At 40.1% G+C, this 12,953-nt stretch overlaps 3 protein-coding genes across 3 annotated transcripts; 1 reads left to right on the top strand and 2 right to left on the bottom strand.

Moving 5' to 3' along the window:
* Window positions 1–3,209: 3,209 nt before the first annotated feature.
* Window positions 3,210–6,587, bottom strand: LOC125215131 (protein DJ-1 homolog D). Its single transcript, XM_048116456.1, has 5 exons — window positions 6,431–6,587; window positions 6,227–6,343; window positions 4,503–4,943; window positions 3,675–4,037; window positions 3,210–3,567 (listed from the first exon to the last, which is right to left on the bottom strand). The coding sequence occupies exons 1-5, from the start codon at window positions 6,485–6,487 to the stop codon at window positions 3,379–3,381; spliced, it is 1,167 nt and encodes a 388-aa protein (XP_047972413.1). The 5' UTR covers window positions 6,488–6,587; the 3' UTR covers window positions 3,210–3,378.
* An 833-nt stretch (window positions 6,588–7,420) lies between these two features.
* Window positions 7,421–8,275, bottom strand: LOC125209630 (agamous-like MADS-box protein AGL27). The gene has a single exon (XM_048109219.1). It carries the CDS (start codon window positions 8,273–8,275, stop codon window positions 7,421–7,423), a length of 855 nt encoding a protein of 284 aa, XP_047965176.1.
* Window positions 8,276–9,224: 949 nt separating this feature from the next.
* LOC125215128 (beta-catenin-like protein 1) lies at window positions 9,225–12,368 on the top strand. The gene is made up of 8 exons (XM_048116452.1): window positions 9,225–10,341; window positions 10,752–10,836; window positions 11,128–11,224; window positions 11,324–11,387; window positions 11,470–11,526; window positions 11,610–11,647; window positions 11,777–11,858; window positions 12,138–12,368. Exons 1-8 carry the CDS (start codon window positions 9,280–9,282, stop codon window positions 12,228–12,230), a joined length of 1,578 nt encoding a protein of 525 aa, XP_047972409.1. The 5' UTR covers window positions 9,225–9,279; the 3' UTR covers window positions 12,231–12,368.
* Window positions 12,369–12,953: the final 585 nt, after the last annotated feature.

Below are 12,953 nucleotides of genomic sequence, written 5' to 3' on the forward strand. Positions count from 1 at the left end.
TGATGTTACCTATACAGCTATTCTATAATATTTTTTTCAATAATTTGTTGTATTCTATAGATGATAACTACTGCTCACTCCGTGCTTTGTTACGGAATTTCGCTACCTTAGGACCGTTATAGTTACGACCGTCGTTCATCGGGGCTTCGGTCGCCAGCTCCCCTGTCATCAGGTCACCAACTTCCTTGACCTTCCGGTACTGGGCAGGCGTCAGCCCCCATACATGGTCTTACGACTTTGTGGAGACCTGTATTTTTGGTAAACAGTCGCCCGGACCTGGTCACTGCGACCCCCTTTGTGAGGAGGCACCCTTCTCCCGAAGTTATGGGGCTATTTTGCCGAGTTCAAGATGCTGAACAACAAAGTTAAGTGAGATATTTCTTTTTGCCATAAAATATAAGAAAATAGAATTTTATTAATTAAGTAGAAAGAATAAAATAAAATAAATAAAAAAGTAGAGAGGAAAAATAAAGAGAGTGAATGCCAATAAGGATATGACTTACTTAGCTTATAGGACATCTGAAAAGGATAAGAGCATCTCCAATGCAAATAAGTCAGCCATAGGCCAACCACCCTCTCTCTCTGCCACGTCAGCAGCACTAAAAATCCACCTGCCACATCAGATTTAGGCCAACCATAGGCCAGCCGCAATAAAAATAATTCAAATATACTATATTTACGGAATTAAAATTACGATTAAATTACGGAATTAAATTTACGAGACATATACGGGAAAATTCATTAATTGCATTAAAAAAAAGGTACATAGATAAAAAAAATTACATAATAAAGAAAAAAACTATCGGCCGTGCAGTCCTCCGTGCCCACAACTCTTCAATTATATCCTTTTGGAGTTGAATATGAGCTTCCACTTGGCGCATGTCGGCATATTCCTTGAGGCGGCCGGCTTCATCGAGAGGTACCCCACGTCGTACGCTAGGGGTGGCCGTTCCGTGGCTTGGACCGGCTTCATCGTCATTGGCCCAACTAGTCGGTTGTACGCCTTCGTCTTCGACGATCATGTTGTGCATGATAATGCATGCGTACATTATTTGGGAAACGCATCCGACATCCCACAAACGCGTTGGACCCTTAATTGCCGCCCATCGAGACCTGGAGCACACCAAATGCGCGCTCCACGTCCTTGCGCGCCGACTCCTGCCTTTCCGCAAAGTAGGCCTTCTCTCATCACTTGCGTGCACGATAGTTTTCACAAAGACGAGGCCACCTAGGGTATATCCCATCCGCCAAGTAGTAGCCCGTATCATGCCGGTTGCCGTTGACCACAAATGAGACGGCTGGACCGATGCCCTGACACTTCTCGTTGAATAGGGGCGACGAGTTGAGGACGTTGAGGTCGTTGTTCGACCCAGCTACCCCAAAATATGCATGCCAGATCCACAGCCGGTAATCAGCCTACGGCCTCGAGGATCATCGTGGGATTCTTTGACTTGTAGCCGGTCGTGTAGGCCCCTTCCAGGCACGGTCGGACAGATTCTTCCACTCCCAATGCATACAATCTATCCTGCCTAACATCCAAGGGAACCCATGCTGCTCCCCGTGCATCTCGCATCAAATGCCTGACAATCTTGGGGAGTAGGGCTTCGAAGGTACTCCGCTCACCGAAAATGTTTATCACGCCCTCACATAAATACTTCAGACATTCCAGGGCTGTCGACTCACCGATGTGGAGGTACTCATCCCACATGTCTGCCGCGCCTCCGTGTAGGCCAACTGCTTTCCGATTGCCGCTGTGCACTTTTTGAATAGCGGTGTGGTCGGGTCTGCCAACCGCATCGTGCCTGAGCGGAAACACAGATATCGACGCTCCAAAGTGTCAACGATACGCATAAACAACTCCCTGCGCATTCTAAAACGCCGCCGGAACATGTTTTGCGGAAACTGCGGGTTTCACGAAAAGTAGTCGTCATACAGCCTCTGATGTGCAGCTACGTGATCCCGATCAATCAACTGCTCGGCGGTGGACAACCCGTGTAGGGCGAGGTATCGCCTGCTGTTCCACCTTACGCATGTACCGCTCCATCTCGCGGTTCATGTAGGCCTCCATAGCCTCGTTCATCCTCCGTTCGTACTCCTCAGCATCCCCACCACTGCTACCACCCGCGTTACTCATTGCTCGATGATGCTCTTGTACAGAAAGTTAGAGAGAGAAAACTCGTTAAAACAAGTGGTGCAAATGAAAATAAAACTAAAATCGCGCTTATATAGGTTTTAAAAAAACAAAAAAATCGAAATTCTGGCGCTGGCCGATCGGGCCGCCACAATGGCGGCCAGCGCATCGAGCCTACGCCGGTATTTTCGCCGATTCGGCGCTGGCCTGCTCCAATGGTTCGGCTAGCCGTCACCGGCTAGCGACGCGAATCGGCTAGCCGGTTGGCTAGCCGGCACTGGAGATACTCTAATATAGATAAAACTTTGAGTGTTTAAGGAAAACATCTCAAATTATACATAATTACATCTAATATTTGAATTATGTAAATGTTTTAATGAGTAAGTCCTAAATTTTAGTACTATATGATTATAACTAATAAATAATAATCAAATTATCATATATTATTAATATGCAATAATGTCTTTAAATTTAACATCGAACCAGATGTTGATTAGTGATTACGTAAAAATATCTTAAAAATGAGTTCATCGCATAACCTAAATTAAATACCCCTAGTAGTAATTTATGATCAGCCACACAATCCTTCTATGCTCGAAAATTAAATTTTGACACATTTTCATCTATATTATGACCAGTTAAATATTTAATTATAATTATATACTACAATTTGACACATTTTTAAAACCCCATTTTTCTGCAATATGATTTTATGAGAAATTAAAAGTTTTAAGGTTTATAATCAGGTCTTACTTTTTTTATTCCAACAAAATATGTTAGTTTAAGTCTATGAGAAATTCGACATATTGATCTTTACACTTTGAGTATTAAATTAAATATAATGATGTGATTGAGCGAATTAATTTTACAAATAATATATTCTGATGAGAATATAATGATGGAGCTTTATTCTTATAAAAATGGAATTAGATATTGTGGGGCTCAGATTTTAGTTCCAAGACTTCTATCAAGTGTTTACCTTTCTAAAGAAGGTAAAATTTACTATTTTACCCTATGAATATTTTAAAATTCTAGCACTGGTTCCATATTTTTGCAGATTTTCACTTACTACACCAAATAGCCAACAAAAAGATAAATAACCATAAACTCTCTCTAGAAGATACTTTCTGTCCAAATCCAGCAAGCAAAAACGCAAGCACAGCAAGACATAGCATACATGTAATGTATATGTATGTTTGATGATGAATATGGTTATGCAGCGACGCAGAAACATGCAGACGAAGTACCTAGAACGATACACTCAGGCCAAGGAGCACCATGAACTGAGCTACAAATTCCGGATGGCCCGGCCAGGCTGCTCCAGTAACCAGATTTCCATCTGTGAAGCACCGGTGAATGGGTTCGGGCTCTAACCATGTAGCCCCCGCTAGAACAACATTAAGCTTCACAGCCGGGTATGCAGTACATTTCTTGCCCTGAAACATTTATATCATTAATTAAGACCAAACCAAATTGCCCTCTGTCCATTCAACTTAACAAAATTGAAGTGCATCACTTCACTTATGGTACGAAAGAAAGCTACCTTCAGAACATTCGCAGCAGATAAAATTTGTTGCCCGTGACAGATGGATGCTACTGGTTTATTGGATGCCATGAATTCCTTCACTACTTGAATAACCTTGTCATTCAGCGCCAAATACTCTGGAGCACGACCCCCAGGTATGACAAGTCCATCATAGCTTGAGGGATTCACACTTTCAAAATCCGCATTTAAAGTGAAGTTGTGGCCTGGCTTCTCACTGTAGGTTTGATCACCTTCAAAGTCGTGGACAGCTGTAGGGCACGTCTCACCTGCTTTCTTCCCTGGGCAAACAGCATCAACGTGACAGTCAAGGGCTTGAAGGGACTGGAATGGAACCATCACCTCATAATCCTCCATGTAATCCTGCTCCAAGGCCGTAAAAGAGTATCCCATTAAAGCATAAAACGCAAAACATCAAACTCCCTATTAGCTAGTACAGCAATCCATCTGCAGAGTTTTTTTGTTTTAAAAAAAAGTTCTTGATATGAATCACGACGGGATTTTTAGCACATCATTCAATAAATGTGTACTTACTTTAACCTAAACTCCCATATTTCTCAAATCTGAAGTCTCAACTTAAAAACAATGAGTGATGCTACACAATTCGGAGTTATTTGGAGCTACTCATATAGTGAAGTAACTATAAAGATAAGGACAAAACTTGTTAGGAGGAGTCACATAACTAATAAGACTGAACATGCTAAAGAGTTTAGGTATACTGTCAGAGTATATTGACTCCCCACTTACACTTTTGAAGCATGTTAAATTTGAAGTTCCAACTATTGTATTACTAAAGCTTAAATGGGAAACTAAATAATCGGAACTTACTCCACAAAGGAATAGGATTCTCTTTCCAGAACCAGATATCTTGGCTCCTAATGCATTGATAAAAAGGCGGATGAACTCAGGATGTCCATAGTATGTAGCACCAGTTATCAGGTTTCCATCACTGGTACAGTAGGCCAAGGTATCTGGTTCTACCCAATGTGCACCAGCAGCAACGAGTGCAGGTTTAAGAGATGGATAAGCAGTGCATTTTCTGCCTTTAACAACATCAGCTGCAGCCAAGATCAACTGTCCATGGCAGATGGACGCAATTGGCTTTCTAAAGTCTTCAAACTTTTTTACCAAAGCTACAACAGAATCATCCACCGCAAGATATTCTGGGGCACGTCCTCCTGGTATGACCAGTCCATCATATTTGGTGGCATCTATTTCATTAAAAGTAGCATTAAGAGCAAAATTATGCCCCCTTGATTCGGAATATGTCTGCAGTAATTTTCAATCACGATTAAAGCATGTTAGTAATTAAGGCAGGGAATAGAGTTGCTCGATTATATACACAGTAACGCAACATTAGCAATTACAATCAACACTGATTAGGCACTCTTGCCAGTTAGTTAAAAATGGGAGCAAAAGCAATTAGGATAGGAAATTTAATGAGAAAATTATTGCAAATGGAGAATTTTTCTTAAATGAAAAAAAAAATATCTTGAAGATTAGCATTGTGGGTAAATAGAGGCCTCCAATAACATGTTCTTTAATAGGAAATTTATAAGCTCTTCAAACTAAACAAACCAAAGCATGGTGGTGCAACATGTACAGATATAAACTCAGATTCACAAACATCATGGCCTTGTTTACTTCGGTGGATAAGAGCCTAAGGATGGACAATGCCCCAATGGTAGATTGACAACAATATTCAACTATATTTAACATATACTTTCTACAAAAAGGTGGATAACTCAAGCCCCTTGGTTAATGAGGTTTAAAGTATTTAACAGAAGATATGCATCTCGGTCTAAAGAGGTGGGGTAAGATTTATCAACTAATTCCTTCCTGATTCATCAAAATAAACATATAGTAACATGATAGAGTTAATTTATTAAATCCAACCCATCCGCCAAATTCTATATTATTAAACAAGATCTAGGAGTAGTCACCCCAGGCAAAGCATAAATATTAAACAACAATGAGAAGTTGACAATATACTAATGTTTCCACAACCTTGATAAATTAACTTAGAAGCTTCTTAAAAACAACAACTAATAAGTTGTCTAGGAGCTTATAAGCTCTTGAGAAGTGTTTGCAAAATAAGTTCAACATAAAATGAATTCATCAATCCCATCTTACTTTTTGAATGATCTCAGAAGCAACAACCAATTTAAATACACAACCCTACTATGATTTGTCATTTCCAACATATACCCTCTCAATTTAATATGTCCTCAAATTTCTGTCTAACTAGAAATTTGCTTCTAACTCAATCATCCAAACACTTTGATAATTTACAAGAGTCTTGAAATATCTTATCAGTTGTTGGAGCGCTTAGTCAAACACCCTCTTAGCACACAAGAAACTTACACTATGCTTCGACCAATTAACAATAGAAGCAAAGGAAACACAGCAGCTGCATATTGCACTCAATATCAAAGCTAGGTACTATAGCAAATAGATCCAAAATAGAACAACAAAAAACACTGCAAGACTTCAACTTTAATCAAGGCAAACACCCACGGAAGACATGACATCACAACGTAGTTCCACAAAACCTGATGTCCTAGAAGATCGTGGATTGAAGTGCGACAAATGTCGCCCGCTTTCTTGCCGGGACAAACAGCGTCAACGGATAGCCCATATGCTAGCAACGCTTGAAATGGAACCATCACCTAAAAACACAATCGCTAATCCTTTCAGGGGAACCCCACATAGTGAATTCGTCGAACAGTTGGAAGAAAAGAATAAGAAATGATGACCTCGTAATCTTCGACATAGTCTCCGCACAGCAAGAGGACCCTTTTCTGCCCAGCCATCTCTGGTTTGAAATTAATCTCCTGCTTGCTTTAGTGTGTGGAGGATATTTTGGAGTAGAGAACACTGAATGTTGGACTAATTGTCCCTCTCTATTATCTTGAACATATCATATTATCATTTTGTATTATATTTGGAATATTTGTGTAGGACATATGTTTCATGGCTGAAAAATGGAAATAAAATAAAGAAATCATCATAATTTTAAACTTTCCAATACGACAAGCTATTTTATGGAAATAAGGGAATCCCATTGACACGATGCTACTTTCAATAAATGTTTTCAATATAGTACTATTCAGTTAACAGATGGGGTGATAGCTGTGTAATATTATTGTACTCCTTCCGTACCATAATAGATGGCACACTCGGAAAATATCACGGGAGTAGAGATAGTACTCCTTCCGTCCCATAGTAGATGTCACACTCAAATGGCTCCTTCAATCCTATGATGTCTTTGTAGTGAAAGAGTGGCAGAGCATCGATCAGAGGCTGGTCGAGGCCGGAGTCGTGCAGCCGGAAAAGCTGATGCGGCATCCTTATTTTGATCAGTTAGTAGGTGACCAAGCACGATACAATCGCACCAATCAACGCTTATCCACCATAGACGAAACGTTCTTTCTAGACGGTAAGATCAATCTTAGAGAACCACACCAATAAACAGATTCAAGTATTGTAGTTGTGCAAAGGTTAAATTCTTTCTTGTCAACTTGACATCAATATTAAAACCAAAAATTCAAACTTGGGATCTTTTTATATATAGTTGAATGATAATGTAAAACACAGTGCAATTGCCTTGTTTGATACCAACAACATACATTTATCATTGAACTCCACCATATACAGTTAATTGACAAAATTCCAAAGTGGCAAATATCCACAGAAGGAAAAGAAATAAAAAATGGGATTCCACAATTAGCAGCAGCAGCATGATTCTAGTGCCAAAAATAGCTAGCCAAGTCAGCACCATCATCCCCAGCAAAGCAATTCACAGAGCCGTTGAGATTTTGATCCATGTTTAAGGCACACCAATTCACATTCCCATCCATCGGAGAGCAGTAGCCGTAGTTGAGATAATTGTGATCAACGAAGGGCACCGGAAGTTGAGCGTTGGCCATAACATCAGCAACAGAAAAGGTGTAATCTTGATCAAAACCGACCAAATCAAGCACCACATTGTCGTCGCTCTTCTCCTCTTCCAACATCGGCAGATTCAGAGGCGGCGGGCAGTAGAAGTCCGGCACCGCAAGTTGACCATTGGCGTTGGCAGCCACAGCATCAGCAATCGACAAGATTTCATCTTGATCAAACATGTCTTCCAAATCAAGCATATCATCGCTGTTTTGCTCCTCCTCTTCCTCCCGTTTCAAGAAATCGCTTCTTGACCGCAAGGCCTCAGCCTTGGCGCGCACGGCGTCGCTCAATTCCCGCAACTGGGACTCGTCCATGTGGTCGAGGCGATCGTCCCAGTTGCCGTATTTGGCCTCCGCTTTCTTCTTCACGAGTCCCTCCTCGGCATTCCCCTTGAAGAAATCGGACACCCCAAAAGCCCTAACGGCGGCGGGATCGGCCTTGTAGGAGTCGATTAGGCGGCGGATTAGGGCGGAATCATCGGGCCAGATGAAGGTGGAGTTGGTGGTGGGGTCGCGGATGATGATGCAGGCGGGAACGTCGCAGAGAGTAGTGAGTTGGTGGAGTTTCTTCTTCAACCCCTCCTTTCTATTCTTCAGAGTTAGAAGCCGTGATTTCTGCTTCTCAATAAACTCCACTTTCAACTTTCTTCGCCCCATCGATTTGATTTCTCAGATGATTCTTGACAAGGAAAGATTTGATTTTTCTGTTTGATTTTGATCAATACCGCGCGCGCATAAGGTGTGGTGTATATATAGGGTTTCAATATTAGTAACTATGGAAAGAGAGAAAGAGAGAAAGAGAGAGTGATTTCTTGTTTAAAGCGAGAAAAAATTTCGCCTTATATCTGAGAAAAGAGAGACTGATTTCTGTAAAAAAGGAGGGAATGGTTTTCAATTTTGGAAGTTCAGCTTAAATCCAAAGCTATGAGGGGGTCGGTTTATAATTTATATATAGGGTTTAACACGGAATTTACTTTTACTGTTAAATATTTTGACTGTACTCTCTTTTTTACTGCCAATGAGATGGAGATTTGATGCTAATCTCTTTTTCTTGTTACGCTCCTTTTTTTCTCTTTTATGCTTGAGTAGTATTACTACACGTTTACTCATCTTATACTTCACCGTATAACTCACATAATTTTATAAAATCTAATGTATCAATTTAATCTTCTTTTATACAAGTAAATATGCTACATTCATAGTTAATTCATTAAATATTTATGTATATTTAAGGTATTTTCGTTGTTTCTTATATTATGTTCTTTTTTAAAGTTAGTTAACTATAAAAGACTACATAAATATGCCCACTAAATTTTATCTTCTTGATTTCTTAACATAATCTCATTTTAACTGCATAAAAATAAGAATGCAATCCTTAATTTGAATCCCCTTATAAAAGTGTGAATAAACATGATCATTTATTATTTTAATTAGTTAGATATTATATCAAACTTTAAAACGTATTTATTTAACCCTGATACTGGACCCTGAAATTTTGATCAATCCAATGACATTTTCTTATACTTAATTGGGCCAACCCAATATATAAGCCCAACCGATTCCCAACGACCAACCCATCAGTCATCACAGAGCCATCCTCTTTAAAAAATCAATTTAGGGCTTTTCGCCGGAAAAACAAAATCGAACGGAACGGCGACGTAATGGACCTCCCGCCGCCTCAGAAACGAATCCGCTCCTCCTCCCCGCAGCCACCCCAACCATTCGACGCCTCAATCGACCTCTCTCTCCTCGAAGCCCTCGAGAAATCGCAGCAAAATGCCATCGAAACCCTCGACCTTAAAACCTTGAAGAGGCTCGCCCTCTCGCTGGAGCGCCGCCTCAACGCCAACACCGCCGCCCGCCTCAAGTACCCTGACAACCCCGAGAAGTTCGCCGATTCCGAGCTCGAGCTCCACGAAGAGCTCCAGAAGCTCAAAATCCTCGCCGGCGCGCCTGAGCTCTATCCCGACCTCGTCAGCCTCGGCACCGTCAATTCCATCGCTGGACTTCTCAACCACGACAATACCGACATCGCCATTGATGCCGTCACGCTCCTGCAGGACCTCACCGACGCAGACGTTATCGAGGACAACGAGGAGTCGGCGCAGGTGCTCGTCGACGCGCTGATCGAGAACAGTGCGGTGGAATTGCTGGTGCAAAATCTGTCGCGGTTGAGTGACTCCGACCCCGATGAGTCGGCCGCTATTTACAACACGCTGTCGACTATTGAGAATCTCATCGAGGTGAAGCCTTCTGCATCCGAGCTTGTGTGTGAGAAGACGAAGCTGTTGAAATGGCTCCAGGCGCGGATTAAGATACGCGAATTCGATAGTAATAAGCAGTATGCTTCCGAGATTTTGGCGATTTTGTTGCAGAATAGTGCTGCGAACCAGAAGAGGTTTGGCCAGATGAATGGCGTAGACACTTTGTTGCAGGCCGTCGCAATGTATAAGTCGAAGGACCCGAAAATGGGCGATGAGGAGGAGATGGTGGAGAATTTGTTTGACTCTCTGTGTTGTGTGTTGATGCCTTTGGAGAATAAGGAGAGGTTTGTGAAGGCGGAAGGGGTAGAGTTGATGATCATTATCATGAATCAGAAGAAACTATGCTATGGCTCCGCCATCAGGGCTTTGGATTTCGCAATGACCAACTATCCGCCTGCGTGCGAACGGTTTATTGATGTGATGGGGTTGAAGACTGCTTTCCCTGCTTTTATGGGTAAGGTAAGGCAAGTCCAGTCCCCTCCTCCATCTTAAGATCCATTTAGTGCGGTCAATACTACATTCAAGTGCTTTCGTTATTGATCACTTAGTGATATAATTCGTATTGCTCTCCTGTATATGTTTAAAATTTGTAAATGAACTCAATTTAGTTGACGGAAAGTATAAACATCGAGGAGTTATACAACTGGAATACAGCCTTAACACGCTAGTCATGGGATATAGTGACATGAATATCTTTTTATACTGTTATTTGATTGCTACGTTATGTTATGTTGATCAGTGTTCGTGATATAGTGAACTGAATTCTGGCTCCAAGATATGATTGTTGATTTTGTAAGACCTTGTTATATATCCACCGCCTGCAAGTCTACCTTTGTATCTGAAGTCTTGGCCTTTTTTTTGTTGGTTAGGTGCCTCTCAGCAAGAAGAATAAGAAAAAACAGTCAAAGGAAGAATTGGAAGAACGCCTCTTATCTCTAATTGCATCCCTATTTGGTAAGCAGGCAAGTTCCATTTGGTTTAGCTATGTATCCCTGAGTTTTAAAATCTTACGGAGTTATGTTTTGTGGATCTCATTTCTGTTTCCATGAGGGTTGATACTTCATGTGTCCTTCAATCTTAGATGGATGGTATTTGTGCCTTTCTCCAAACTTGTTTGTAGTAAAATTTGCCATCTTCGTAGCAAGAGTTGGAATCTGTAGTTGTATTTCCCTTTGCATGTGGTTATCATTTTTTCATTCCCATAATAATGTAATGGTGCCAATAACAATGCTTATTATGCTCCAGGTGGAATCTTGAGGGGTTCGAGAAGGGAAAGATTGTTAAGCAAATTTGTTGAAAATGAGTGTGAAAAGATAGATCGGCTTATGGAACTCTATATGAGGTAATTATTGAGCACATCTTTCAGATATCCACAAAATTGACAGTTCTACTTGGGATATTTTATTATCTTGTGAATCTAATCTCTGTGTATGATTTATAGATATTCAGATAGAGTGAAAGAAGAGACTGAACGGTTTGATGAGCTTGAGCTTGATGATCTTGAGGTTACTTAACACCTATATTCTTCTTTCCTGTCACTATTCCTTTGCTATAAATCTTGTCAGTATATCTGTATTACTGTTGCAGATTGATGATGATGAGAAATATAATCGGAAGCTGGAATCTGGGCTCTATACTCTTCAGGCATCCCCCTCTTTTTTCTTGTTACTAATTATTTTACTTTCTACTGGTTATTCTTGTAGTTAATTATTTCTTGTGCTTAGCAGTTGATTGCGGTTATCCTGGGCCATCTTTGGACCTCTGAGTAAGTCTGGATATCTTATACTGTACATCAATCAATGAGAGGACTGTGTTTTTTTTTTAAAAAAAAGACTAATTTCTGGTGCTGTTTTTCTTGTGCTGTGTTTGTAATTGGTGGATTTGTCTTTTATAGGCACCCTCGAATGAGAGCAAGGATTGAACTGCTTTTGAAGCAACAAAAGTTAACTAAGAATGACCTGAAGAATATTCTTCAGGTATTGTATTAGCCTATCAACTTATGGCTAAAATGGCACTTAAACTTCAATAATTCTTCTTCCTCTCCCCTTCCTACAAAATCTGCTTCTTTTGGATGCGTTAATTGAACTTGGGTATTCATGGTATATGTTACAGGAGAATTTTTACATTTGATGGCATCACATCAATTGTGTTGTCAGTTGTGCTTGTTCTACTTTGTGATGGTTGTATATGCTTAAACACACATCAATTTTGTTGACATTGGTTTTGCACTCTTTGTTTCCGTATATGAATAACAGGAGTATCATGACAACATCGGTGACCTTGATGGCCCCGAAGAAAGAGAAAGGGCCCAGTCAAAGATCTCCAAATTCATCTCCGCCTTATCCTGATGGCGAGATTTTTGCTAATATCGATATTTAGCCATCCTTGTTGAGATCCTGTATTTTGTTCAATGTAAGCAGATCTATGTTTGTCAAATATTCAAACAAATCAGTAAAATGACTCGTGTGGAAAATCAATTATTCTTACTTTCTTTCTCTCTGAAACCCATTTAGCATTTTATGTCCAATTACCAATCAAGATTCGGTATGTTTAGAGCATATAAATTAAGGATTGAGATGGGAAATACTCCATCGAGTTCTTGAGTAGAAATTATTGCTTTTATTTTCCTCGTCAGAATTTTGTTTCCCAGTCAGTGACTGCATTTGGGATTTAAAACGAATTCGATTTCGTGACCCAGGTTTTTGATTTAGTTTATCGATAATGTTTTCAGTAAAAGTAGTAAAACAAAAAGATGCAAGTTTTCAGTAAAAGTAGTAAAACAAAAAGATGCAAGTTTTGACGAAGAATAATTTAATGGTCAATATTTTCTCGATGTATGTATAGTAATAGTACTATACCAAAGAGGTATGATCCACCTTTCTATGCAAAGAGAAACTATACTTTTATACTTTCAAACTAAAATTGAAGACTCTATATAGGAGTATTAGTAATTTTTTGCTCAAGTCATTGAAAATTACTAATTTGACAGAAACAACGGAAGTAGGTAGCCAAAGTCAATCAGTACCTTGGGGAAAAAGCTGATGATTCTACAAAATATGGAAACTAGTTAT

This window comes from Salvia hispanica, chromosome 3 (genome assembly GCF_023119035.1).
Source record: "Salvia hispanica cultivar TCC Black 2014 chromosome 3, UniMelb_Shisp_WGS_1.0, whole genome shotgun sequence".
Classification (NCBI taxonomy): domain Eukaryota; kingdom Viridiplantae; phylum Streptophyta; class Magnoliopsida; order Lamiales; family Lamiaceae; genus Salvia; species Salvia hispanica.

What these genes read in the sequence shown, in the direction of transcription:
- LOC125215131 (XM_048116456.1), bottom strand. Translation starts at nt 6,487, where the DNA reads ATGGCTGGGCAGAAAAGGGTCCTCTTGCTGTGCGGAGACTATGTCGAA. An exon ending in ACTATGTCGAAGATTACGAG is followed by an intron (nt 6,344 to 6,430) that starts GTCATCATTTCT and finishes TTGTGTTTTTAG; the next exon opens with GTGATGGTTCCATTTCAAGC. An exon ending in CTGCTGCGAATGTTCTGAAG is followed by an intron (nt 3,568 to 3,674) that starts GTAGCTTTCTTT and finishes TAAATGTTTCAG; the next exon opens with GGCAAGAAATGTACTGCATA.
- LOC125209630 (XM_048109219.1), bottom strand. Translation starts at nt 8,275, where the DNA reads ATGGGGCGAAGAAAGTTGAAAGTGGAGTTTATTGAGAAGCAGAAATCA.
- LOC125215128 (XM_048116452.1), top strand. Translation starts at nt 9,280, where the DNA reads ATGGACCTCCCGCCGCCTCAGAAACGAATCCGCTCCTCCTCCCCGCAG. An exon ending in CTTATGGAACTCTATATGAG is followed by an intron (nt 11,225 to 11,323) that starts GTAATTATTGAG and finishes TATGATTTATAG; the next exon opens with ATATTCAGATAGAGTGAAAG. An exon ending in TTGAGCTTGATGATCTTGAG is followed by an intron (nt 11,388 to 11,469) that starts GTTACTTAACAC and finishes TTACTGTTGCAG; the next exon opens with ATTGATGATGATGAGAAATA.